This window comes from Corythoichthys intestinalis, chromosome 6, assembly GCF_030265065.1.
Source record: "Corythoichthys intestinalis isolate RoL2023-P3 chromosome 6, ASM3026506v1, whole genome shotgun sequence".
In the NCBI taxonomy this organism is placed as follows: domain Eukaryota; kingdom Metazoa; phylum Chordata; class Actinopteri; order Syngnathiformes; family Syngnathidae; genus Corythoichthys; species Corythoichthys intestinalis.
The window spans coordinates 57,925,326-57,953,062 of NC_080400.1; the positions used below are offsets into that span (position 1 = coordinate 57,925,326).

General features: G+C 43.2%; 1 protein-coding gene and 1 long non-coding RNA gene across 3 annotated transcripts in view; both read left to right on the forward strand.

The window, feature by feature from the left end:
* The first annotated feature begins 11,179 nt into the window (after nucleotides 1–11,179).
* LOC130917605 (mucin-5AC-like) overlaps nucleotides 11,180–27,737 on the forward strand; it is a 33,369-nt gene continuing 16,811 nt past the window's right edge. Inside the window, exons 1-14 of one of the 2 annotated variants that reach the window (XM_057839184.1) lie at nucleotides 11,180–11,199; nucleotides 13,474–13,539; nucleotides 13,640–13,690; nucleotides 13,772–13,802; nucleotides 13,908–13,934; nucleotides 14,226–14,397; nucleotides 14,478–14,590; nucleotides 14,751–14,931; nucleotides 15,015–15,127; nucleotides 17,191–17,362; nucleotides 17,431–17,543; nucleotides 22,670–22,850; nucleotides 22,930–23,042; nucleotides 24,816–24,987. In XM_057839184.1, the coding sequence (XP_057695167.1) occupies nucleotides 13,664–13,690; nucleotides 13,772–13,802; nucleotides 13,908–13,934; nucleotides 14,226–14,397; nucleotides 14,478–14,590; nucleotides 14,751–14,931; nucleotides 15,015–15,127; nucleotides 17,191–17,362; nucleotides 17,431–17,543; nucleotides 22,670–22,850; nucleotides 22,930–23,042; nucleotides 24,816–24,987 (1,415 nt within the window). In that variant the 5' untranslated portion in view covers nucleotides 11,180–11,199; nucleotides 13,474–13,539; nucleotides 13,640–13,663. Of the gene's footprint in view, nucleotides 11,200–12,875; nucleotides 12,900–13,473; nucleotides 13,540–13,639; nucleotides 13,691–13,771; nucleotides 13,803–13,907; nucleotides 13,935–14,225; nucleotides 14,398–14,477; nucleotides 14,591–14,750; nucleotides 14,932–15,014; nucleotides 15,128–17,190; nucleotides 17,363–17,430; nucleotides 17,544–22,669; nucleotides 22,851–22,929; nucleotides 23,043–24,815; nucleotides 24,988–27,737 lie in introns of those variants that run through there. The other variant, XM_057839185.1, reaches the window with a different exon arrangement.
* On the forward strand, nucleotides 15,258–16,412 carry LOC130917606 (uncharacterized). Its single transcript, XR_009063497.1, has 3 exons — nucleotides 15,258–15,564; nucleotides 15,724–15,772; nucleotides 15,863–16,412. It is a non-coding gene; the product is annotated as an uncharacterized LOC130917606 (long non-coding RNA).

Below are 27,737 nucleotides of genomic sequence, written 5' to 3' on the forward strand. Positions count from 1 at the left end.
GTACTTGTGCTTCTCAGCTTTCACAGTCTTCTGATATTTCACCAAGCAGTCCTTTAGGATCTCCCAGGAAACGTGCAGCTTGTCCTTTTTCCAAGAGCGCTCCGCTCTCCTGCACTCTCGTCTGGCGGCGCGAGTGACGTCATTAAGCCAGGGCTCCGGTGCTGGTTTGACGCGCCGATTTTTTAGGGGAGCGATCGTGTCCAATGTTCGTAAGCAAACAGTATTAAAAGAAGCAACCAGTTCGTCAGTATTTAAACTCTCGGGTGAATGAGGGAGATCGTTGCTTATATCCAAAAAAGTCGATGAGAAAAGAGCTGGAGAGGAGGAGTGAAATGTGCGACAGCGTTTTGGGGGTGCGCAAAGTTTAGCTTCCCGCCGAATAGGAACGTCAAATACAATGGGCATGTGGTCTGAAAATACTGCATCATGAATGTTCAGATTGGACACACACAACCCATGTGATAGCACCAAATCAAGCGTGTGGCCGAGTTGATGGGTAGGTCCGACCACCGATTGGACAAGATTAAAAGAGTCAATAACATTTAAGAAGCTGCCGGAGATTGGCTCATCAGGGCAACAGACATGAATGTTAAAATCCCCAAGAACGAGGACACGATCATATTTTGGTAAAATTTCAGCCAAGAATTCAGCAAAGTCACTTAAAAAATCCTTGTTGTACTTGGGTGGTCGGTAAATGACAGCGCACAGTACAGCGTGCCAGCGACCAATTTCGAACAGGCAGTGCTCAAAAGTCACGCAGGGTGCTTGCACGCTGATCGGCCGGCTTTTAAAAGAATCTTTAAAAACAACTGCTACTCCACCTCCTTTTCGACCCTCAGCTCGCGGCGAGTTAAAATAGCAGCAGTCCGGTGGTAACAGCTCGGCGAGAGAAGAGTACTCACCGGTGCTCAGCCATGTCTCCGTCACACATAAAAAATCCAGGGAGTTCGATGTAAAGAAATCCTTTAAAATGAAAGTTTTGTTGCTCAGTGATCTCGCGTTGACAAGGGCGAACCTGGCCGTTGGGGGGCTTGCTCGGGGCGCACGAGGCAGGGCCCGCAGATGGTGGGGATTTGCACCTCGCCAGCGGGGGCGCGGGGAACAGGTGCCGTGGCGAGCCACTCCGGCCGAGCCGGCGACGTACACCAGGCAGGCGTCCACCAAATCCAGTGATCGCGGGTGCAGAAAGAGGCCAGGCACTGCTCCGCTTCTCCTCCGGCGTGCCACGAATGTTCGAGCAAAAAAGAGCTTGAATCTCGCCAGCTGACCGCCACGTTTTCCCCGTCGGCGGCGTCGGCGTGTAGACCAAGGGAGGGGAGCGGAAGTACAGCAAAGGTGGACAGGTAGCGAGTCCGGCTGTTGGAATGGCCGATACGTCTTAAAACATTCGTGGTCGCCCTTCACCAAATCCTTGGCAGCAGGGCGAAGATCTAACAGCGTTTGGCGATCATAAATAAAAACCGAACTGACGGTCGAGATTAAAAAAGACAAAAACAACAAAAACACAAACAGTGGGAGACGGCAAGCCACGTCAACATACACCGGCGCCATCTATTATCCAAATTAATAATTTATAAATAATAAATAAATAATTTATAATAAATTAATAAAATGTATGACCTGTGAGCACTAGGGGAGTAACAATACATTGATCTTGGTCAATATCCATCATCTGCACTTAATCCGGGGTCTGGTCGCAGAGGCAGCAGCTTTAGCAGGGAAGCCCAGACTTCCCTCTCCCCAGCTGCTTCAAACGGCTCCTCCGGTGGGTTCCCAAGGCATTCCCAGGCCAGCCGAGAGACATGGTCTCTCCAGCGTGTCCTAGGTCGTCACCGTGGCCTCCTGCCGGTGGGACATGACCAGAAAACCTCTCCATGGAGGCATCCGAACCAGATGCCCAAGCCACCTCAACTGGCTCCTCTTAACACGGAGAAGTGGCGGCTTGACACAGTCCCTCCCAGATGACCGAGCTTCTCACCCTATCTCTAAGGGAGGGCCCGGACAAACTGCGGAGGAAACTCATTTCGGCCACTTGTATCCGGAATTTTGTTCTTTCAGTCACGACCCACAGCTCGTGACCAAAGGTGAAGGTACGAACGTAGATCGACTGGTAAATTGAGAGCTAAGCTGAGGCTCGGCTCCTTCTTCACCACCACGGAACCCTCACTCGTGAACAAGGCCCACTTGGGGCAGGATCTCATCCCCGACCCGGAGAGGGCATGCCACCCTTTTCCGGCTGTGGACCATGGTCTCGGATTTGGAGGTGCTGATCTTCATCCCAACCGCTTCACACTCGGCTGCGAACCGCCCCAGTGAGAGTTGGAGGTCACGGCTTGATGAAGCCAACAGCACCACATCATCTGCAAAAAGCAGATGCAGTGCTGAGGCCACCAAACCGGACCCACCTCAACGCTTTGGCTGCGCCTAGAAATCCTGTCCATAAAAATTATGAACAGAATCGGTGACAAAGGGCAGCCTTGGGGGAGTCTAATCCTCACTGGGAACGAATTCAACTTACTGCCGGCAATGCGGACCAGATTCTGACACCGGTCGTACAGGGACAGAACGGCCCTTAACAAGGGGCTCGGTACCCCTTACTCCCGGAGCACCCTCCACAGGACTCCCCTAAGCACACGGTCGTACGCCTTCTCCAAATCTACAAAACACATGTAGACTGGTTGGGCGAACTCTCATGCACCCTTGAGGACCCTGCCGAGGGTGTAGAGCTGGTCCACTGTTCCACAGCCGGGACGAAAACCACACTGCTCCTCCTGAAGCCGAAATTCTACTTCCCGACGGACCCTCTTCTCCAGCACCCCTGAATAAACTTTACTGGGGAGGCTGAGGAGTGTGATCCCTCTATAATTGGAACACACCCTCCGATCCCGCTTTTAAAAAGGGGGACCACCACCCCGGTCTGCCAATCCAGAGGCACTGTCCACGCGATGTTGTAGAGGCGTGTCAGCCATGACAGCCCCACAACATCCAGAGCCTTTAGGAACTCCAGGCAGATCTCATCAACCCCCTGGGCCTTGCCACCGAGGAGCTTTCCAACAACCTGTGACTTCAACCCCAGAGATTGGAGAGCGCACTTCTGAGTCACAAGACTCTGCTCCCTCCAAGGGAGGTGTGTCGGTGGAATTGAGGAAGTCTTCGAAGTATTCTCTCAACAGACTCATGACGTCCCGAGTCGGTTAGCAGTACCCATCTTCACTATACAGTGTTAATGATGCACTGCTTTCCTCTCCTCAGACGCCGGATGGTGGACCAGAATTTCCTCGAAGTCATTTTCCATAGCCTCGCCAAACTCCTCCCATGTCAGTTTTTGCCTCGGCGACCGCCAAAGCTGCAGTCCGCTTGGCCAGCCGGTACCTGTCAGCTACCTCCAGAGTTCCACAGGCCAAAAAGGCCCGGTAGGCTTCCTTCTTCAGCTTGACGGCATCCCTTACCGCTGGTGTCCACCAGTTTGGCGGGATTGCCGCCATGACAGGCACCAACTACCTTACGGCCACAGCTCCAATCGGCCGCCTCAACAATGGAGGTACGGAACATGGCCCACTCGGACTCAATGTCCCCCACTTCCTCCGGGATAATGGAGAAGTTCTGCCGGAGGTGGGTGTTAAAGCTCTTTCTAACAGGGAATTCTGCCAGACGTTCCCAGCAGACCCTCACAATGCGTTTGGACCTGCCAGGTCTGGCCAGCATCTTCCCCCGCCATCGGAGCAAACACACCACCAAGTGGTGATCAGTTGACAGCTCTGCCCCTCTTCACCAGAGTGTCCAAAACATGCGGCCGCAAGTCCAATGACACGATTGCGAAGTCGATCATCGAAGTGCGGCCTCGGGTGTCCTGGTGCCGTGTGCACATATGTACACCCCTATGTTTGAACTTGGTGTTCGTTATGGACAAACTGTGACGAGCACAGAAGTCCAATAACAGAACACCACTCGGGTTCTGACCGGGGGGGCGTTCCTCCCAATCACGCCCCTAAGGTCCCACTGTCATTGCCCATGTGAGCGTTTAAGTCCCCCAGAAGAACGAGGGAGTCCCCAGAGGGGGCGCTCTCCAGCACACCCTCCAAGGACTCCAAAAAGGGTGGGTATTCTGAGCTTCTGTTCGGTGCATAAGCGCAAACAGTCAGAACCCCCCCCCCCCCCTTCACCCGAAGGCGGAGGGAGGCTACCCTCTCGTCTACCGGTGTAAACCCCAACGTACAGGCGACTAGCCGGGGGGCAATATGTATGCCCACACCTGCTCGGTGCCTCACCATGGGCAACTCCAGAGTGGAAGAGTCAAACCCCTCTCGAGAGGATTGGTACCAGAACCCAAGCTGTGTGTGGAGGAGTCCGACTAGATCTAGTCGGAACTTCTGCCTCACACACCAGCTCGGGCTCCTTCCCTGCCAGAGAGGTGACATTCGATGTCCCAAGAGTTGGCTTCTGCAGCTGGGGGTCGGACCGCCAAGACCATCCCCTTTGGCTGCCGCCCAACTCCCTATGCACCTGACCTCTTTGGCCCATCCCACAGGTGGTGAGCCCATGGGAAGGGGAACCCACGTTGCGTTTTCGGGCTGTGCCCTGCCGGGCCCCATGGGGACAGGCCTGGCCACCAGACGCTTGCGTTCGAGCCCCACTTCCAGGCCCGGTAACCCGCGTCCGGGCAAGGGAAACTTGAATTCATTTGTTTTACTCATCATAGGGGTCCTTTTGAACCATGCTTTGTCTGGCCCCAAACCTAGGACCTGTTTGCCATGGGTGACCCTGCCAGGGGCATAAAGCCCCAGACAACATAGCTCCTAGGATCATTGGGACACGCAAACCCCTCCACCACGATAAGGTGATGACTCATGGAGGGGTGACAGCCAACGAACACTTAATTTTTTCATAACAAATCTTAATTCTATAATTTGTTTTACACTACCCCCTTACTAGAGTTTTTCAACAGAAAAGGTAACGGTGGCAGTCAGATACAATTTTAATTTTTTTCAGGTCATTCCTTGTCAGACAGAAGCAGCACGGCAAAACACTACGCTAAAAATATCAGCATGGCTTACTCTTCATCCTCTGTAGGACCATGGCACCCAACAAAATGTTTACTGCATATGAAATGTTAATGGCTTCACCTTGCTGGCGTTAAACTGAGCTTTTGGACGTCCGTGCAAGTTGGTTGATTCATTCTTCAAATTTTTTTCCCTCAGTTTTTTTGGTTTCGGGAAACGTATGAAGAAAACATCCTTCATACGTCGTAATGTTTAGTCGTTTCTACAAGTTCCATAGCAGTAGTGTTTGATCGGCATGTTTTTTGAAAGATTACCGGAGAAAAAAAGCAGATATAACATGGATTGTATGCGAGGGCGTGTCTATGTTGACCCACTTCCGCGTTACGATGGCGACGTCACTGTCTGAAAATGGCATTCGTGCGGTACGCTGTTGAAATTGTAAAGTGGGTGCAACAATACATCGATCTGGGTCAATATAAAATTTAATGTTTTAATTTAATTACACATGGCAGGTAAGTGGGGAGCACATCTGCCTTGCTGTTCTGAGATCAAGGGTTTAATCCCGGGCACCGGCCTACCTTTGTGGAGTTTGCGGTTTTTCCCCATGCCTGTGCGGATATGTCTGTAGGTATACGTTACTGGTTGGTTGTCTCATTGTGACCTTTGACTGGCAACGAATTCGTGGTGTGCCCACCTACTGCCCAAAGTTGGTTTCAACAGGCTCCAGCACTCTCGCGATGAACAAATTTCCGTACACTCATCTGACTACCATTACCTAACATGTACCACCCCTCTAAATAGAAGCACCAGAATGCTGGACTCCATGGTTTGATCGGGACAACCCCAGTGCCACTGGAGACTATGAAACACTTTTCAACCTACGAAAGGAGAATCCCTCAAAGATTTCTGACCATCCCGTTAAAATTGAGGCCAAAACAACATCTGGTGCCAGTGTTGGTTCAACAGGGGATGTCATAAGTGAAACTCCACAAACACTTTCAGTGGTTTTCATTTTTATTGTAGTGATTGTTTCTCCATTTTCTCTCCAGATATGACACCATCACAGGATTTGAATGCAGAAATGGTGACCAGCGACACAATGGTCTCTGTGCAGATTATAAAGTTCGTTTCCTCTGTCCCCTTGAATTCTGCAAGCCTAATGGTAATCTTTAAAAAAAACTTTCAAGTTCCATTCTTTGAAGAAGGTGGAGTTCAAGTATTTCAATTATTTTGTTTTATAAAATTATAAAATTTGGTAAAACCTAAAAAAACTGGGAAGATGCCAATTGCAGTGGTGGAATGTAACAAAGTAAAAGGACTTAATTACTGTACTTAAATGCGTACGACAGGAGAAAGTCTTAAACAGCATTATTATGTGAATTGGAATCCTATTTTGAGACGATTCGAATATATATATACAACAATTTTTGGCAAAGCGCAGATGACGAGAAATTAGTCTTTTAATTTGCCGGTTAGCCATGCCTACCATTTATAGGGCTCTAGCGTCCCCAACAGGTGGATGATGTCTGCAGGAGAATGGTCTCATCTGTTTTACTATTCAGCCCATTGAGGGGCAATTATTCAGAACGAGGAAAATGCGACGTAGAGATCCGCAAAATGTCAGTTTCAGTCTCTGTAATCCAATATTTTTACAAGATATTCTTTTTATCAAAGTATTTTTCCCCAATAGCTAAATAAATAGTATGGTCATGACAAATAAGTATTGTGCCAAATTGAATATAAAATATGCATATATTCAGTACGACATGGCACAATTACTCCATAATGGTCAAAACTGTCGACTTCACCTTTACTGTCGCACCTCCCGAACGATATTTTATGCCACCGTAGTAAGTCGGGCTTTTGTCATTTCCCTTTCCCGGCTTTGGAGAATGTAAACAAATCGAGGCGTGACAGCTAGCCGACATGCTAACCCGAACCGAGGGATGTTACAAAGTCAAAGCGGAAAATCACATAATTAGCCCAGATCATTTCACACGACGGCGGGGTTTTTGATTAAGCCGATCAGCAACCTGCCCAGCGGCAAGCAAGTCTGAGCTCGTCGTTCCCCTGCTGAGGGCAGAGGGCACGTTTGCGGGGAAGCGGCTGGACAATGACCATCGGACAGACCTGCCGACGTCAGAGGAGCGTGTAGCTGCCAAAATGGTAAACGCGAATATGGCAAAATAATGCTTTACTACACAACGAAGACGTAGACAGTCATAGGAGAGCGGCTGCAGTTGTTGTGCGGCTAACATGACAGAATGTGTATGAGAAGAGCTTTTTTACATGCCCATCTATGATCAAATGTAAGTAAATAGTCCTTTATTGAAAATTTGTGTTTACTTTGTAATCACTGTATTCGCGGCCAGTACGACTGCATAGTGAAGAGGACTCCTACCGTACACGTCACTGCGCCCTCTTCACGAGACTGGAGCTGGAAGTCACTCATTTTTCATGGCGCGGGATTCAAAAATTGAATCAAACAATCGCTTCCACACACATCTAAGCAGTCCATTTCATTCAGGAGCATAAAACATACTGGACTGTCTCAGAAAATTAGAATACACAATATTCTAATTTTCTGAGACAGTCCTGTACATTAATCCACCATTTAAAGCAGGGGTGTCCAAACTTTTTGCAAAGGGGACCAGATTTGGCGTGGTAAAAATGTGGGGGGCCGACCTTGGCTGACGTCCTTTACATAGAACAATATACAGGACTGTCTCAGAAAATTAGAATATTGTGTATTCTAATTTCCTGAGACAGTCCAGTATATGTACATATAAAACATACAAATATGACATAAGCATGCTTTTTGGTGTCATGCGCACTTTAAAGCTGTAATGTGAAGTAATTTCATAACATGCCAAATAAGGTCACAATTAAAGTAATTAAACATTGTCCAACAAATAAAGCATGAACAAATTTATATGTTGTATATTTGACAAAATAATCGCGTATCCGAAGTTCGAGCCTGAAAGGGGATGAACCCGGAAGTGATACATCACACCGAGAACAGCGATGGCAGCGCTCCATACGGCCGCCATACAAAGCCCTTCAAACAATGATTCAAACAGCGATATAAGCGATAGATCGAGCGCAAGGGAGGAGATCCAAGTTTTTGAAGAGTTGGAGAAAGAGGAGGAGGTTGGAATTTTATGTTGGACCGTACATGGGATATTAGCCAGAAGCTAATCAGGATGCAAACAATGTGCTCAGACTACATGACATGGAATGGAGACAAGACCCATCGAGATTACAAGATTGGTAAAATATAGGCTGTTAATATTTTCATGATTTGAAGATGCAGGCATTTGCACATAATTTTATGTTTTTGTCTATCTGATGACATTGTTTAAAAAAAAATAATCAGACTGCATGTTCATTTTGGCAGATCCGGCGGCGCTCATGCATATAAAATAATAATATAAAAACGTTGGGGGGGGGGGGGGGGGATGAGTCGTTGATAGCTTTCTCCACTTTATTGTGGCAACAATAAGAAAACTAAATAATAGCGGACTGCCGCCACATTCTACCGCGATGTTTCGCTTCTCGCTCATCTCCACCTCGCCTCGTACTACCAGCTACTACTACTTCCAGTCCCAGCGTCTCTTAAACGGATCATGCATAGTGTCTTGTTATGAGCGTTTTGTTGACAAAGGTATCGAGCACACGATGTGCTTACAACTTTCTTTCTTTATTAACACATGGAGCTAACAGTAGCTGGGGCTTTCGGCAGTAAGCGGCGTCTAATGGCGTGAGGAAATGTAGTTTTTGTACACAAGCGAACGGATTACAAAGCACCACTTCAGTGTTGTCCCGAGACTACATTTCCCATGATTCACTGCGTGACTTGCGCCGCTCTCTGACTCGCTGCGAGATTGACTCAATGCCAACACGTTCGCTGTCACCTGTCAGCGGCTCTCGCGAAACATAAACTAGAAGGCTATCAAGCGATCATCGTGAAAGAAACGCCGCTACAAATGCAATGCAATGCTTGAAGCATGAAGGTGGAAATATCTAATACAAATACAAATAAATGTGCGCAAACTCACCGACGGTGTAACCCTGCCGCTGTCAACTCTCTGGGAAGTCGCATTTCACAGCATTCTGCTGCGGTCGGTCCTCCTCGCCAGCTGTTTGCTCGCCATTCACGCTCGTTTGCATTTGATCGCTAGTCTGATACACTCCCGCTTTTTCGGTGAGGTGTTTTGCAATAGGTGTAAGTCGCCATTTCTGTTCAACCCGTTTTGTCCTGTTTTGTTTAGCGTAAGAAGCTAGGTTAGTGGCAGTCTTTTCTTTGTTCTTTTTCATGATCAGGGTTTAGTTAGCAGGTGGGGTTCAAGTGTAGATTCCTTTTGTTTGTTATTTTGGCCTGGGCTTACCCTGAAGCCGCGCTTCATCCACATTTTGTACATATTCATTGCGAGTTTGTTTGTTGTGTAAATAAAATTTGTGCCACTTGTGAAATTGTGTGGCTCGTTTTATGTTACGCCCTTCGCGAGCCGTCCTTGTGACGTAACACTAGCGAACACAACAACAACTATGCCACGACTATTGCCACGAGTTGGCTTTCGGCTAACGTCGCTAGCTTCTACTGTATATTCAACAACAGTTGGCAGCTCTGCTTTGACAAAGTCATCAGTCATCTATCCAAAAATCACACTTTTTGGCAAATACTTGATCATAAACAGACCGGTTAAGGAAGCAGGCATCTTCGAAGTGTTTGCAGCAGAGAAGACTACTCGATGATGGCGTGAAATTCATTCGCTTCGTACGAACGAAAGATGTCCATTTACGTGCCGTTATCCTTTTGCCAGTCATACAACTTTTTGTTTGAGTGAGAACAAAACATCGCCACACACCGCCGTGGCATCTTACCGAGAAGCAATGCAACAAACAATACTGTTCTATGGCGGACTTCAGGGATGGCAAGAAGGGACGCCCACGCCTACCCCCACCCACCCAGACCACGAGCCACAGCTGCAGCCCCCGAACAGGACCCCCAGCGGCCCGCCAAGCCCAGGGCAGGGCAGGGTCCCCCGCCGGTGCAGGCAACACCCAGCCGATACACCGGTGCCCAGCCAGTGACCCGCGATGGAGCACAGGGCAGATATCCAGTCAGAGAAAAGAGGGGATGGTGGAGGCAGGAGAACACCGAGGAACCACAACGGGGCGACGCAAGATTGGAGCCCCGAACCCCCCCCCCCTCCCCCGCCAACCTCCGCCCCAATGGCGCCACTAGGGGGTGGCCAGGGGTGGCCACGGCCACCCCTATAAATTGGTTGGCCACCCCACTGGCCACCCCGCTTGCCAGTATATCATTAGATTGTTGCAGCATCAGTTATGCATTTCATCCCAAATGAATGCATTTATTTTGTTTTGTTAACTTAAATGTACACCTTATGCCTAATATATACATAACACAATAAAACAGAATTGTTGTGGAACTCAAAATGTTGACTGGACAGTTATGGACTATGCACATTAAATCATTAGCAACATCAAATATTTCACAATACACCAAAGTATATCAGTAGCCGTGTCTTTAAGTCTTTCTGATAGTTTTCCCCTGACCTTTTTACTGCAATAATATAATGTAAACCTGAAATTATGGCTTTTAGTTTTGGCCACCCCAAGATTTTAAGTGGCCCCATCTGGCCACCCCTATGAAAAATTTCTGGAGGCGCCACTGCTCCGCCCTCACCCCACTCCCGCGGCCGGCAGCCCAGGCAGAGCGGAAGCCACGCCCCAGGAGCCACGCCATAGGGAAAAAGTGTGAGACCCACCTACCACCCTATTACTGAGGGTGCCAATAAATACTTTTGTCCGGCCCATTTTTAGAGTTTTGTGTAAGATGATAATGATTTAATTTTTCCCCCATTCTCTTTTGTGTTTTATCATTGCAAGCAAAATAAATGAATATATTACTGGCATAGCATTTGTAATTGCAAACATTTTCTGAGAGAAATTGAGAATTATCTGACATAATTGCAGGGGTGCCTATACTTTTGGCCAGCACTGTAGTTGTAAAATTAAAATATGCTCAAATGTCATTCTCAAATTAAAACAAACGTGTTATTTAATAAGAATCCATGCCCCTAATTTCCTTGGTCACATGACCTATAAAACGGGCGATTACGCAATATTTAAGGGCCTTTGTAACCTATGCTGTTCATTCAGCGCATCTTGTGTGGTAAGTGGTCACAACTCCCAATGCTCGAACTCTATTCTGCGACCTACGGTAACGAATAGCGTGTATATTTGTGCAATGCGTACCCATGGTCTTGTCAAATGTGTTAACCAGAGTAGAAATGGGGAAAATGTTGAAATATTGGGTGTATGCGTGGTGCTGGCGTCATTAAAAATACAAGTGACTGTTGTTTAGAAACCTGTATGGCGTGCAGGTGGGATTCATTCAGTTAATTATGTGACGTCTGAAAGGAAGTTTTAACCAATAGTTTTGTTTTAAATATGTAAGCTCAAGTATGACTTTTTATATTGAGGTCAAAGCTATACTGTTTGAAATGAATTGGGCTCCGTCTATCAGTATGCCTCATTGATTGCTCATTTATGTTGAAGTGTTAAACATTTTTTCTGAAGAAAAAAAGTCCTCCATTTCATGCCTGTTCTCCATATTCATTTATATCAAATTCTCATCAACCTTGTCACTTTTTAAATCCCGGAACTTTATTTTAATGTTAGTAATTTGAATTTGTTTCACCACGCTGTGGAAGTGATGGGGGGCGATGTTCTGGATGCACAGCTTCAAACAATTATTTTATTTCTTTTTTTAAACAAAACTTTTTTAGTTGTCTCAACGTGAATTGCCAAAGCGCCACTGTATACAAAACTCGTCATTTTCTTGCTAAAGTCTTTATTTCCACAAAAATGTCAATTCAAAACCATGAAATACTTTTTAAAACCTTCATTTTATTTGGTCATATAAGTGTTAACTTTAATGCAGCAAATATTATACAGAGATGAGTAGAGTAGCGAAAAATTTTACTCAAAAGTAGCCTCCCAAAAAAATCGTAACGGTTAGAGAATACTAAAGTAATGAGTAACATTGTAATTGCTTACAATGTATTTTTTCCCCCCTTTCCCCTCCCCCTCTCTAAGGACAACTTCATACCACAGACCGTTGTGATATATATATATATATATATATTATTTTTTTTTTTTTCACGGACCGGCAATGAGTGGCAGAAAATTCTGTATAAAATAACACGACGTGGCTATAAACTAACATTAAATGCGGGGGAAACGTAACTCTCCATATGCTGAATTAACCTCAGTTAAAGCGGCCTAAAGTTGACTGCAAATAGCCTTGGTCGAAGTCACTCGCAGGCATAATGAGTTCGTTCCAATCGTAAAAGGTTTCTTGGCTTTAGCAATACAATTAGCCATGAAGTATGATGCTCTCGGTGTGTTCGCTTTTGTTGCCTCGTTTGCTAGCTTTTTATGGAATCACAATGATACCAAAATAAAAAAATAAAAAATAAATAAAAAAAGGAAAATATAAAAGTAGTTTGTCATAGAAGATTCCAAACGAAAAAACTGAGTTTTTGTTATGGACATTTCCTTTCCATTAAACTTGGGGGGGGGGGGGGGGGGGGGGGACCAAAACGATGGCAATTTTTAATTGGGTTAGGGAATCCATGCTGAGCTCTATGCCATGACTGTATCACAGGGCAGGCCCAGCCTATACGCAGACTATGCAGCTGCTTAGGGCCCCTGACCACTAGGGGGCCCCCAATCTGGCAATTGTTTAATTTATATTCTATTTTGTTTGCCTTATTTGACTTTTGTGAGTTTTGATACTTGATTACAAGCTTAAAAAAAGTTCTTCCTTCTTTCTTTCCTCTTTTAGAAAAAGGTTTGGCGCTATCTACTGTAAGTACTGACAAATCATTTGGGGTGAGAAATTTGAAGTATGCAGTGCAACAAAATCTGATTAATATACAAAATATGGACGTATGGGTTGGATTGCATGTATGGGTTTTACAGTACACTGTGACGAAATGGTGGGCCAAAAATAAGGGCCCCTTTGCGTTATTTTGCTTAGGGCCCCCAAATGGCCTGGGCCCTGCCGTATCATGCAAAAAAGATGAGACCAAATTCACATTTGGACCAGAACAATGACCCATTACCTGTCCATAGAGTATGAGTGCCCTCTAGTGGAGATAAAACGGTTGCCTCCTGAACATCACATTATTGTTGCGCATCTCTGGCAAAAATGGTCGATATGTAGAATAAAGACGAAAAATGTAATGACTCTAGTATAGCGGCATAAGAATAGTTGTGTGGTTAAAATACTCCAAAGTACATTTTTCAAAGTTACTGAAGTAAATTTAAGCAGTTACTAACCACCTCTGAATTTAAATCTTTTGAAGTTTTGCCAACTATGGGGAAAAACTGTTCTCCCATTGAATGTGTTCAGTTGGTTCCATCTTGTGGGATGTTACAGACGCTGATTTAACTTTGCACAATTTTCCAGTGTTGGCATTGGACAACTACAGCAACATCCTGTACCGTAAGACTTGTTCCATTACATGCAACAACTTGTGCAGTTTATCAAACTAATACTATATTTGCAATACTGACTTCAAATGCTTGTGTTGTATTTATTAAAGGAAAAGTCCTTTGTTGCAGTCAAAATGATGTGCCCAATGATAATCAAATGGGTAATGTATAAACCTTTCTCAATTGACGCACAAACTGTGACATGATACACCAATCTAATATTAGTTGCTATTTCTCTTCAGTTGGGTATCACGCTTTGGGTCCTGCATGCTGGTAAGATTCTTTTCTAGAAAAGCAATTTGCACAACAATGCTTGTTTTAATTTCAGCTGGCATATATTCTTTAAACTTGAAAAATAAAGTGTGCTTATTTTTCTAGGAAATCCTGTGCAAGCCAGTAGCGATGGTAAGCACTCATTTTATTTATTTGGCTAACACAGTACAAGGCAGCAAATTTAAAAGGATAACGGCTGCCTTGCATGATGTACTGTATTTGTGTTAATATTTGCAATTTTACATTTTCACTGCCGTGTAAGTGGAGGTGTGGCCTATAAGACCATTTTAACTGCATGTTGCAAATGAGCAGTTTAGGTGACAAGTCTGCTGCTATTAAGCCATATAGAGACTGCACAAGAACAAGTGTAAGAAAAATTGCATGTCTGATCAAAACATGTACCCTTCTCCGTGATTGCTCCAGAATGCTGGACTCCGTGGTTTGATCGAGACAACCCTTCTGGTACTGGAGACTATGAAACACTTTCCAAGCTGCGTAAAGAAAATCCATCGAAGATCTGTGTCCAGCCGGTTAAAATTGAGGTCAAAACCAAAGCTGGAGCTGATGTTGGATTAACGGGCGATGTGATTCATGTGTAAGTACAAGGTATACTAATATTGACACCAAAAGCTTTTTAATGTTTTGTAAAATGGATTCTGCCACTTGCCTTTACAGATCTGATGTGCACAGGGGATTTGTTTGTCGAAATCGTGATCAGCCGCAACATGGTCCTTGTGCAGATTATAAAGTTCGTTTCTTGTGCCCACTTGAATTTTGCAAACCAAAAGGTAATCATGCACGTAATACATAACAGTATTGGCCAAAAGATCCCCCCCCATTTTATAAGCAGTTACTCACGACTTGTCTTTTCAATGTACAAGTTAAATGTAATAACACGTTGCATACGTCTGACAACTGTGTCCTAATATGTAACACTTCTCTACATAGAGGAACCAGAATGCTGGACTTCATGGTTTGATCGGGACAACCCCTCTGGTACTGGAGACTATGAAACACTTTCCAGGCTGCGCAAAGAAAACCCCTCAAAGATTTGTGACCATCCTGTTAAAATTGAGGCCAAAACGACATCAGGTGCCAGTATTGGTTCAACGGGGAATGTGATTCGTGTGTAAGTACAAGATGGACATTCATGTTGACTTACTTTCACTGGTTTATTTTATTGCTCTGAATGTTTCTGCTGTTTCTCTCCAGATCTGACACGATCAAAGGATTTATTTGTCAAAATCGCGACCAGCCACAAAATGGTCATTGTGCAGATTATAAAGTTCGTTTCTTGTGCCCACTTGAATTTTGCAAACCAAAAGGTAATCATGCACGTAATACATAACAGTATTGGCCAAAAGATCCCGCCCCCCCAGTCTCTGACAAGCACTCACTCACATTTTATGTATAACAAGTACTGATAAAAAGCTTGAAAAAATAATGAATTGGTTCAAAAGTGCAACTCCTTGCCTTTAAGAAATGAATAAAAACATTGTGGTGGTCAGTAAATGTTACTTTTATAGAGCAAGTGTAGGGAAATGTACTCACTCCATTTTGAGTAGAAAATGCAGACGCACTCAGTCAATTTCCTTTCCTTAATTGGGCCCCTGCCGCAGATTAGGTCTGCTCGTTAGTCAGCAGTTAAAAACAGTGCAGTTATCACACCTTGGAGGGCTGCTGGACCAAGTGGATTCACAAGAATCGTGGCTCCAGCAAGAGATGTCTCTTGAGACTGAGGAGATTATCAAACTTCTTGAAGGTAACTCTACACGTATGGTTGCCAAAGATGTGAGCTGTTCAGTCAGCTGTATCAAAAACCTGGACAAAGTACAAACAGCATTGCAAGGTTGTTAAGCGTAGTGGTAGACTGAGGAAGACATCATGACGAACAACTAAAGGCCATATGTCTTCAAAACAGAAGATGTACAACAAGACAGAAGAAGATATGGGAGGAAGCTGGAGTCAAGGTATGTGACAGAACGGTGCAAAACCGCTTAAAGGAAATGGGATTTTCATACAGAAAAACTAAAAGGAAACTATCGTTGACACTTAAACAGAAATGAAGAAGACTGCAATGGGCTAAGAAGCAATCATGGACTATGAATGACTGGGTGAAGGTAATTTTCAGTGATATCTGCATTGGACAAGGTGATGATGCTGGAACGTGATTGGTGCCGTTCCAGTGAGAGTTGCTGTGGTTAAATCTTCAATAAATGCACAATAAGTTTACATTGAAGTTTTAGACTGATTTCTTATCCCTTCAATTGGAAATGTTTGTCATTTTCAAAGATGACAATGCATCATGCCAGAGAGCTAAAACTGTTAAAGCATTCCTTGGAAAGACTCATCCAGTCAATGTCATGGCCTGCAAATAGCCCAGATCTCAACCCTATTGAAAAAAAAATGTCCTTGGCAAGGCTGACCTGCTCGGATGATCTGGCAACTGCAATCAGAGTTGGCACCAAATTGGTGAAGAATACTCTTAAAGTCCATGCCTCAGAGACTGCAAGCCGTAATAAAAGCCAGAGGTGGTGCTACTAAATTCTAGATGTGTTTTGATTGTTATTTCTCATAATTCCATTATTATTTTAAATTCAGAATAGTGATTCTATATTTCCCTGCACTTGCTCTATAAAGGTAACATTTACTGACCACCACAATGTTTTTTTTAATTCATTTCTTTTAGTGTTTCTGAATGCTAAAGAGTTGCACTTTTGAACTAATTCATTATTATTATTTTTTTCCAAGCTTTTTATCTGCGTTTGTTCTACATGGTAAAATGTCTGAGGTGAGTGCTCGTCCAAGACTGGTGATTCCATACTTTTTGCCAGGGGTTGTAATGCATAACTATACTGTATGTGGCAAGTGTGAGTTTATTTGGTATGAACATAGTGGTTGTAGTGGTGAGATATTTAACTATGCACATTGTAAGTACAACATTTATTGGCAGTCCCTAGATGCCTTGGTAACGAAAAACCAGGGGTTCAAAAAAGCCCCTAGCTTATTGTTATGGTGGTTAAAAAAACAAAGCTAATGGAAATTAATCAATTATGAGTGAGCACTAGGAGTAACAATAAATGGATCTTGATTGATATAAAATGTACATTTTGACAAATTGCATATGGCAGCTAAGTGGTTAGCAATATTTGCCTCAGTTCTGAGATCAAGGTCCAATCCCTGTCTGTCTTTGTGGAATCTGTGTGTTCTCCCCATACCTCCGTGGGCATGTGAATGCGTTAATGGGTGGTTTGTATTGTGCCTGTAATTGGCTGGCATCAAATTTGGACTGGAAAGTGAACAGGCTCCAACACCATCTTGAAGATGAATATGGAAAAATTGCAAATGTCTGACTCTTATTGCCTATCCTTTGAAATAATCACCCCAGAATGCTGGACTTCATGGTTTGATCGAGACAACCCCAGTGGCACTGGAGACTACGAAATGCTTTCCAGCCTGCGCAAAGAGAACCCATCGGCGATCTGTGACCAGCCAGTTAAAATTGAAGTCAAAACAACATCTGGTGCCAGTGTTAGTTCAACGGGGAATGTGATTCATGTGTAAGTAAAAAGATGAACACTCATTGACATTCAGTAGTTATTTTATTGCTGTGAATGTTTCTCTCCAGATCTGACCCGATCACAGGATTTGCTTGTCGAAATCGTGACCAGCCCCAAAATGGTCGTTGTGCAGACTATAAAGTTCGTTTCTTCTGTCCTCTTGAATTCTGCAAACCAAAAGGTAACCATGGAAATACCGGTGACTGTGTTTACCTGGACCCCTTTATTCAGTTTCAAAGCATGTTCGGAAAATGCTTCAGGTTCAAACCCATTTTGAGATTTTATTCCGAATGAGGGTGGTTTAAAGACTGTAATCCGATTGGCACACATGAAAACACTTAATCCAAAATTGGTCACCACAGATGTCTTGCATTGGTATATTCCGTTGTTCATCTAAGAAGCTAGTATAGCGAAGCTAACTGAAGACTGGGTAGGCGCGAACACTTTGCTGTAGATATTACATGATCTTAAAATTGAAAGACTTGATTGGGGGGGGGGGGGGGGGGGAAGAATGTCGCTATCGTTTCATGCAGAAGCAGACCTCGGGTTTTTTAATTTTATTTTTATTTTTTTTGCATTGAACTCTATATTTGGTAACTACATGTCAAAATATATTACATTTTGAAAGTCTGATACATGAACTACTATTACATATTTTGGTAGAGGTCGACCAATATTTATTTATTTTCAAAATAATTCAACCCATAAGGACAAGTGAGTTTTAGAGGATGCTCACCATGCTAATACGAATGTTATCCCAATGTTACTTCTGGGGTCCTACTGTCAGACAGCAGCTGCCATGGATGCCTGAGCAACCCCCCGATGGGCGGATGTTGGGAAAAGTTCATATATCTGTTGACCTCAAATTGCTGGTGTCCATGAAAACTGTGAATCCATTCATAATTGGATATCGGAATTTTGTCCATGTAAACATACCCACTGTCGATCAAATGTAGTGATTTTTTTTTTTTTTTTTTTTTTTTTTTTTTTTGTATGAAGATCATGGTTGTAGTGCTGAGCCATATATCAAAACATCATGTGAAAATGAAAGTACTACAGTCATTCCCTTCTATTGTCAGTTATTGGGCATAGGCTATACAGCAGGGGTCCTCAAATACAAACCCTGAAGGTCCACAATTATTTTTTTTTTTTCATACAAGCATGGGTCAATTTATTAATGTCAGTTAAGTAGGTGGTGGTCTTTTGACCAAACAAAAATACAATGCACATTCTGCTTGAATAAAAATAAATTGACCCAACATTTTCTTGACTTAAAATAATAATACAAAAAAAACATGCAAGTACAATGTTCATTAAATAATTGACAAGATCTGTCATTAAGGTGCAAACAAAATACTTATTGACAGTAACTTTAACTGTAAAACACTGCTCAATGAGAGAATTGGCATTTGGGGGTCACAAAACTGTTTAACCACATCATCAGCCAGTATTTCAGTGTGACTTGTGGTTGTTGAATCTGGGAGTGAGATTTGACTTTTGACATTTCTTCCTTTTCTTTCGAACATTGCTGCCATCACTTCAGTTATGCACGCTTTTATTATTTCTCCATCAGACACTCGGAGTAAGCACTCTGTTGCATTTTGTTGTTGTCATAGATTCAAGAATAACCTTGCTTTACTCTTGATAGAACTGCTTCAACCTGTTAATTTGTAGCCTTCTCAATTCTGATTTTGCAGGAAACTTCTCTTCAAAAGAGCTGTGCTCTTTAACATAGTGTTTCACGTTTTTACTTTTAACGGCGCACTTGTCTTCAAGCTTATTAAGCATAGGTTTGGTACTTGCAGTTGGTAAAATGGGCTCATATTTGTCAGTCAATTTCTCACTGAAACGGTGATTTTCGTTGTCCACTTTTCCTTTCTAGGTCAACTTTGAGCATGACATTTTGTTAGATTTGGTCATCCACTGGTGGCATGGAAACAGATTGCAAAGTGCTGGGTGCGACTCGTTTCACACTGCTGCAGGTGGTCAGCACTAGCTAGCTCTCTCAGCCAATCAGCGCATCCATGCAGGCTCTCTCGGCCAATCACCACATCATGTCATTGAGATTATAACAGAAGTGGGAACATGGAAGATATTTGACTAAAAAAACTGAATTTAGCGATAGAATAGTAGCGCATAGCACAAGATCTGCGATTTATACAAATATATGTTAAAGGTTTTTTTTTTTTTTTTTTTTTTTGAAAAGCGCCATTTGTTCTGGGTCTTCAGAGAGGAAGACTTTGAAAAATCACTCAGTTCGCGTTAGCATGTCTGCTAGCTGTCACGCCTCATGGTTTGTTTACATTCTCCGAAGCCAGGGCAGGGAAATGATAAAAGCCCGACTAACTATGGTGGCATAAAATATCCTTCCGGAGGTGCAACGGTAAAGGTGAAGTCGACAGTTTTGACCATTATGGAGTAATTTTGCCATGTCGTGCTGAATAAATGCATTTTTATTCATATTCCATTTGGCACAAGACTGCTATTTGTCATGACCATACCATTTATTTCGCAATTGCGGGGGGATACTGTGATTTAAAAAAAAAAAAAAAAAAAAAAAAAAAATCCTGTAAAAATATTGGAGTAGAGAGACTGAAACGATGACATTTTGCGGCTCTCTTCGTCACATTTTCCTCGTTCTGAATAACTCCTTCAGTTGGCTGAATCTAAATCTGATGAAACCATGACCCTGCCGACGTCATCCTCCTTTTAGGGACGCTAGAGCACTATAATGGTAGGCGTGGCTAAACAGCGGATTAAAAGACTTGATTTCTCATCATCTGCGCTTTGCCAAATTGTTGTATAGTCGAATCGTCTCAATATGATACGAATTCACATAATAATGCTATTTTAAGACATTTTTTAAATCCAGTTGTCCATCCATTATCTTCCGCTTAGTCCGGGGTCGGGTCGCGGGGGCAGCAGCTTTAGCAGGGAAGCCCAGACTTCCCTCTCCCCAGCCACTTCAGCCAGCTCCTCCGGCCGGATTCCAAGGCGTTCCCAGGCCAGCCGAGTGACATAGTGTCTCCAGCGTGTCCTGGGTCGACCCCGGGGCCTCCTGCCGGTGGGACATGCCCGGAACACCTCTCCAGGGAGGCGTCCAGGAGGCATCCGAACCAGATGCCCGAGCAACCTCAACTGGCTCCTCTCAACGCGGAGGAGTAGCGGCTCGACACCAAGCCCCTCCCGGATGACCGAGCTTCTCACAGTATCTCTAAGGGAGAGCCCTGCGGAGGAAACTCAATTCGGCCGCTTGTATCCGGGATCTTGTTCTTTCGGTCACGACCCACAGCTCGTGACCATAGGTGAGGGTAGGAACGTAGATCGACTGGTAAATCGAGAGCTTCGCCTTTTGGCTCAGCTCCTTCTTCACCACAACGGACCGGTGCAGAGTCCACATCACTGCAGACGCTGCACCGATCCGCCTGTCAATCTCCCGCTCCCTCCCACCCTCACTCGTGAACAAGACCCCAAGATACTTGAACTCCTCCACTTGGGGCAGGATCTCATCCCCGACCCGGAGAGGGCATGCCATCCTTTTCCGGCTGAGGACCATGGTCTCGGATTTGGAGGTGCTGATCTTCATCCCAACTGCTTCACACTCGGCTGCGAACCTTCCCAGTGAGAGTTGGAGGTCATGGCTTGATGAAGCCAACAGCACCACATCATCTGCAAAAAGCAGAGATGCAATGCTGAGGTCACCAAACCGGAAACCCTCAACGCTTCGGCTGCGCCTAGAAATTCTGTCCATAAAAGTTATGAACAGAATCGGTGACAAAGGGCAGCCTTGGCGGAGTCCAATCCTCACTGGGAATGAATTCGACTTACTGCCGGCAATGCGGACCAGACTCTGACACCGGTCTTACAGGGACCGAACAGCCCTTACCAAGGGGCTCGGTAACCCGTACTCCCGGAGCACCCTCCACAGGATTCCCCTAGGCACACGGTCGAACGCCTTCTCCAAATCCACAAAACACATGTAGACTGGTTGGGCGAACTCCCATGGGTGAGGGTGTAGAGCTGGTCCACTGTTCCACGGCCGGGACGAAAACCACACTGCTCCTCCTGAATCCGAGATTCGACTTCCCGACGGACCCTCCTCTCCAGCACCCCTGAATAGACTTTACCGGGGAGGCTGAGGAGTGTGATTCCTCTATAATTGGAACACACCCTCCGGTCCCCCTTTTTAAAAAGGGGGACCACCATCTCGGTCTGCCAATCCAGAGGCACTGTCCCCGAAATCCTGTTGTATGCACTTTAAATACTGTTCATAATTTCTATCTGCAGTAATCAAGAACAGCCTCTGGATGTCGTGGTAACAAAAAACAGGTCGAAGGAGGGGGCCTAGCGACAGTCATGGCACTTAAATAAAACAATGGGGTTAATGGAAATTGAAATTGTAAAGTGGGTGTAACAATACATCGATCCGTTTTAGAAATTGCACATGGCAGGTAAGTGGTGAGCACGTTTGTCTTGCTGTTCTGAGATCAGGGGCTCAATCCTGGACATCGGCCTTTCTTTGTGGAGTTTGCCTTTTCTGTGGTTACTGGTTGGTTGTTTCATTGTGAGATGTGATTGACTGGTGAAGGGGAAAAGATATCGTCATCGCACACACCATATAATTGTTTGCATTAGTCGAACACCTATATAGTCTAACACATACATATGGTACAGGTTCTCGTAGGCACCGTCTAACTGTTTGCATTACTCTAACACACGTAATATAATCAGGAAATAGTATCATTTTCATATTTACGGTATGACTACACTACTAATATTAAATAAATAGCACACCATAGTTTAATGAGAAGAAATAGAAGAGATACACAATGCCGTCTTATCACAAGATTGACGCACCAACTCTTGCAATCGGCTCTCCCAGCAAACTCCAAGAACAAAGCGCTTTGTCCTAAAACAAGTACAACCAGCCCGGACAGCAAAGTTGATAGCGGGCGTCCCAATCCGCGCACGAACCTAACCCAGCCACAGAGGGGATGACCCAAAAGCAACACCCAGAAACTCCTTCGACAAGGCCCGCCTCAGCAAAGACTTTTAAAAAGACTGGGCACTGAGATAACACTGATTTTTGCTGCTCGGAAACATGTAGCCTTGTTTTGGATCCAGAATTGTCCCTCCGTCGTCTGTTTTTGCCTTATATCCTGCCTTATATTGATATCTTTTCCCCTTCACTGGCAACCAATTTGGGGTGTACCCAACCATAGTTGGCTTCAATAGGCTTCAGCACTCACAATGGACAAATTACTCATCTGACTACTGTGACCTAACATGTACCACTCCTTTTAATAGAAGAACCAGAATGCTGGACTTCATGGTTTGACCGCGACAACCCCAGTGGCACTGGAGACTATGAAACTCTTTTCAAACTACGAAAGGAAAATCCCTCAAAGATTTGTGACCATCCCGTTAAAATTGAGGCCAAAACAACATCTGGTGCCAGTGTTGTTTCAACAGGGGATGTCATTCTTGCGTAAGTACAACTCGACAAACATAGTTTTAGTGGTTTTTATTTTCATTGCAGTGACTGTTTCTGTATTTTTTCCCTCCAGACATGACACGATCACAGGGTTTGCATGCAGAAATAGGGACCAGCGACACAATGGTCTTTGTGCAGATTATGAAGTTCGTTTCTCCTGTCCTTTTGAATTCTGCAAGCCTAATGGTAATCTTTAGTTATAATGCGCAACTGCTCAGTTGTCCTAAAAATGCTGTCTGTATGAATGTATATTAATCAAAAAACTTGCATGTTCCATTTCTCTGAAGAAAAAGGCTGAGTTTAATTGTTTCAATGATTTTCTTTATAAAACTGTTTGGGGCAAATGCCAATTGCAGAGGTGGAATGTACTTTTGAAGTGGTACTTTTTAGCTTTGCTATTTTACAGCACGTAGCTGTTCTTTTGAAATTGTTTTTTTACTTTCCCGTCTCATTGTGAATTCATACCTCCGGCGCAATCGATAAGCCCTGTGCAACTATACGGTAATTGAGCACTAGTGGCAGCAAGATTAGGCAGGTGAACAAGATGCTGACCAATAAAACCCACCAGTGTGCCTTCAAATGGGTGCTGCACGCTCTTGTACCATAGGTGGGCTGGTTATGAACCTTATAGTTTAATGGCGGATTGCAAGCAACAAAGTTTTGGAGTTTGGAGTCACATGTTTGCTTCGGGAGAAAATACTTTTCACTTTATTTGTTTGACTCTAGAAGTTCTCACTTAAAAGTACAGCATCTGCCTTTGGCCAATTGACATTTCTCTTGTATAATGCAAGAAAATATTAAGTTACTTCCGTTGTGTGAATGCATGATTTGACTGATTCTCATGAATCTCATTTTAGAGATGAAATGGTTATTTTTTTTTTTTAGTTGAGATTGTTATGTCTTTTATGTGGCCCAGTTCTCTACTTGTAACAAATATGAATTTTAACTGATTTTGGTCAAATTCATTTATGTAATGTGTCCATAAACTGTTTTCACCTCGGTACAGCATCATAAATTTTCAATCTGATAAATATATTGTATGTTTAAACACCTGATTTAGTAGAGTGAGCTATAATGGTGTTTTTGGACAAACAAAATGTGTAGAAAATTTATAGTTCAAGCATGCAGCCTTAGTGTTGTACTGTGTTCAGTCTCATCATAAGTGTTTTCTTCGTTATTCTGGCCCATAAATGCGCCACAAAAACAAGACAAAAGATGGCTAGGTAAGATTTGTTTGGCATAAGTTTACAACAACGATTACAAAAAGGTCAATTTCCCCACCATAGGTGGTGATTACCATAATACATGTTTTGAGACGTTAATCAGATATTTTACGTTAAAAAAAAAATGTATAAAGGGAGCTCTGTTGATGGGGGAAAATTGCTGAGTCGTCACAGCATTCTATTTTCAGCTAGTTTTGGTAAATTTCCTCCATTTCCGTAATGCAAAGCTTTTTATGAGAATTGCCCATTTGGTGTTGTATTTGTACAAAACATTTGGAAAATCTTAATGTTTTGATACAGTATGTGGAGCCCCCCCAATTGAATAAAGGATAGACATCTCTTTTAAACCAATTTATCATTTTTTTGCAGCTACATGGGACCCCGATATTGTAGATTTAATGGGAACGGTCCAGTTTTGAGCTGTCCCAATTGGGATATTTCAGTGCTCAGTTATATCACAAAGAATTATTGTTCCAATTATACCATGCTTAATTTTATTTTTAGCACTGATAAGTGCAAATTTGAGATGCATGTAACATGCGGGGGGGAGACGACTTGTTTTGGTGGTCAAGTAACATTTGTATAACCCCCATTTGCAACAATTGTGTCAAATGTTCAGTCTGAATAATTGCGATAAGTTAATCATTTCTGTATGTTGATTTTGAATGCTGCATAGACTTTAAAGCTCTTATTTTAAATTTTCTTCAAATGAACCTTTGCATTGTGATATCTCCAGATTGCTGGACTCCATGGTTTGATCGAGACAACCCCTCTGGTACCGGAGACTATGAAACTCTTCCCAAGCTGCGCAAAGAAAATCCATCAAAGATCTGTGACCAGCCAGTTAAAATTGAGGTCAAAACCAAATCTGGAGCCATTGTTGGTTCAACAGGCAATGTGATTCATGTGTAAGTACAAAATGAACTACAAATACTCTAGACAGTGTAGATGTTAATTCTCACCCCCACCCTTGTCCATTTCACTTTTGGATACCAATCAGAACTGTGGTTGGTCCCGCCATCACGGCTAACAAAATAAGATGATGGTACCTAGAATTAGGGGAGTAAATCACTAACGTGGTAAAGGATTGTTGATAAATACTAAACTTCAAAGTTTTTCCTAAATGGTTCTAAAATGTTAAATGTGAATCAATAATACCCCTTTCCCACTGGCCAAAAACCCCGTGTCAACCCACTAACAATCGGCTTTTGGTGGCAGTGGGAAAGGTGCAGCAACCCGCCTCGACCAGTGCCAATCAACCCGCCAAGCGACCCGCGTTAAAATCACCTCGGCTCTGATCGTCTTGCAGTGTGAAAGCAAAACCCCGGGTCAACAGTCAGCACCCTAATCTACGTGGTGACGTAGGCTCTTACGTGATGCGTCAACGTGCCAGTCGCCTCCCATTTAACATGCCCCACAACCGTAGTTACGTCGATGTTAACGACAAAGCTAGAAGAATTCATGTTGCCTCAGCACAAGCAGAGTGTTGATCCTTTGCTGCATTTCGATCATTTTGAGGGCAGTAAAAAGCATGAAAACGAGAACACAAACTGAAAGGAAGCTTACATGTTGCTCTGCATTGTTTACTTCCTTGATCTGAATGAATTGTCGATGCGCATTTTAGCGTGGTGATGTCACATAACCTTATGCACGGCTGAGGAGGGGTGGGGGGGTTAGACGGGTGGGGAAAAAAGAGACACGGCTTTTTTTTTTTTTTTTTTGTCAATGGGAAAGGTGCCAAATGCCAATTGCTAGTGGGTTACATCGGCTTGGAAAAAACGCGCGTTGACCCACTAGTTTCAGTGGGAAAGGGGCATTAGTCTAAATTAGGGCTGTCACAATCACATTTATGCGTCAGTTACCTGATTTTGAGAATCTGATACTTTCCCAATCAAATACCAGATTTTTTTTTTATGTGAGCAAAAGTTCAAACCTGTTGGAGTACTGTACTTCCACGGTTTCCAGGAATTTATACAATGGAATTGCCAAATTATGCATAAATGTATATCTGAATTATTTTACTTTTTAGCCCTTAAACAGTATGTATATATATATATAATATTGGGGCTGTCAAATTTAACGCGTTAATTTTTTAAAAATTAATAACGTTAAAATATTTAACGCATGCGCAACATGACCCGCTCATGCATTGCCTCAGATTACAATGACTCTCTTGAGAGCCAAGAGGCAGAGAAAGGTGTCTTGTTTTGTGATTTTTCTTAACAAAGGTATACCACACGCGACGTGCTGGCACTTTTTCTTTATTAGCACATTCAGCTTCAAAATGAACACAGCTTACGGCTCTCGGCAGGCCGTAACTCCTGCATCATGTAAGTAAACAACATTGGCGCCGCGTGCACTTAAAGGTGCTTCGGATAATTCTTTATCAGACTATTACAAAAGGTGAGTGGACACGGGCGTTCATTGGACCGCGCAGTTTATTGGCATAAGCTTCGGCAACTCCTTCACAACAAAAATGAGTATAATTTAGTGAAAGCACCCAAAAAATCTCTCAATGTTCACAAAAAGAAAAGCGCATCGGCTGTATTAATGAGGCCCTATTCTCACAGTTAAACAGTGCAAAAAGAACTAGCATTCCCAATCAAAATAGCTATGCAACATACACATAAAACTTACTGAGACTTTGGTCTAACTCCTATTTAAACATTTCGTTTAGTTCAACGAATACACTGGATGGCAATATTTATCCACAATATACAAACGATCAGAAGTCAAGTACGTTGTGAAGCCAGCACTCAAATGACGTGAATTACAATGGATGGATCATTAAACGGGGAACTACGGCGTCAGTCGAGGGACAAAACACACTATTTGCCTTGTTCTCTAAGTTGATTTAAAACTCTCCATTGACACCTTATGGTGTATTTAGTGTATCTAGTTTATTTTTTGATTGAAACTTTTACAAATGTTATTCAAACAAAAACATTAGGAGTGGTTTTATTATAAAATTAGTATAACTTGTACTAACATTTCTTTTAAGAACTACAAGTCTTGTGGATCCCTTTAACAGAATGTTAATAATATTAATGCTCTTTTGTGGGTTTATTGTTATAATAAACAAACAGTATTTATGTACAGTATGTTGAATGTATATGTCTTTCCATTCCAACAATAATTTACGGAAAAATATGGCATATTTTACAGATGGTTTGAATTTCCATTATTTTTAAGTTGTGATTAACTCGATTAAGAATTGTATTCGTTTGACAGCCCTAATATATATGGCGGAAAACAGACAAGACTGAAAAAGTGGTTTCTGCTCTTGCACTCCTCTTTTAAAGAAACCGCTGTATTTTAATCCAAAACAACTGTTGTTTGATAGAACAGTCTATATGCTGCCATAGCAGATTCATGGCGCATTAAACCCCCGAACTATTGTTAGTTTGTCAGTTTTACCCTGGAAACCCCAGTTTACAAACGTTGCGCAACAGCTTTTGTTTCAACCCAGCCTTAAAACAAAGGTAATTATATCTATTATTCAAATTGTCATTTTTAGCTTGGAATCATTAATTTCATGTCTAAACTAACTAACTAACTACCTCATAACAATCGCTTAATTGTATTTTTTTTAATTATATATATTTTTGTTACTGTCGCATTTTCTCTGTTTAAATGATAATTGATCCAAAATAAGAAA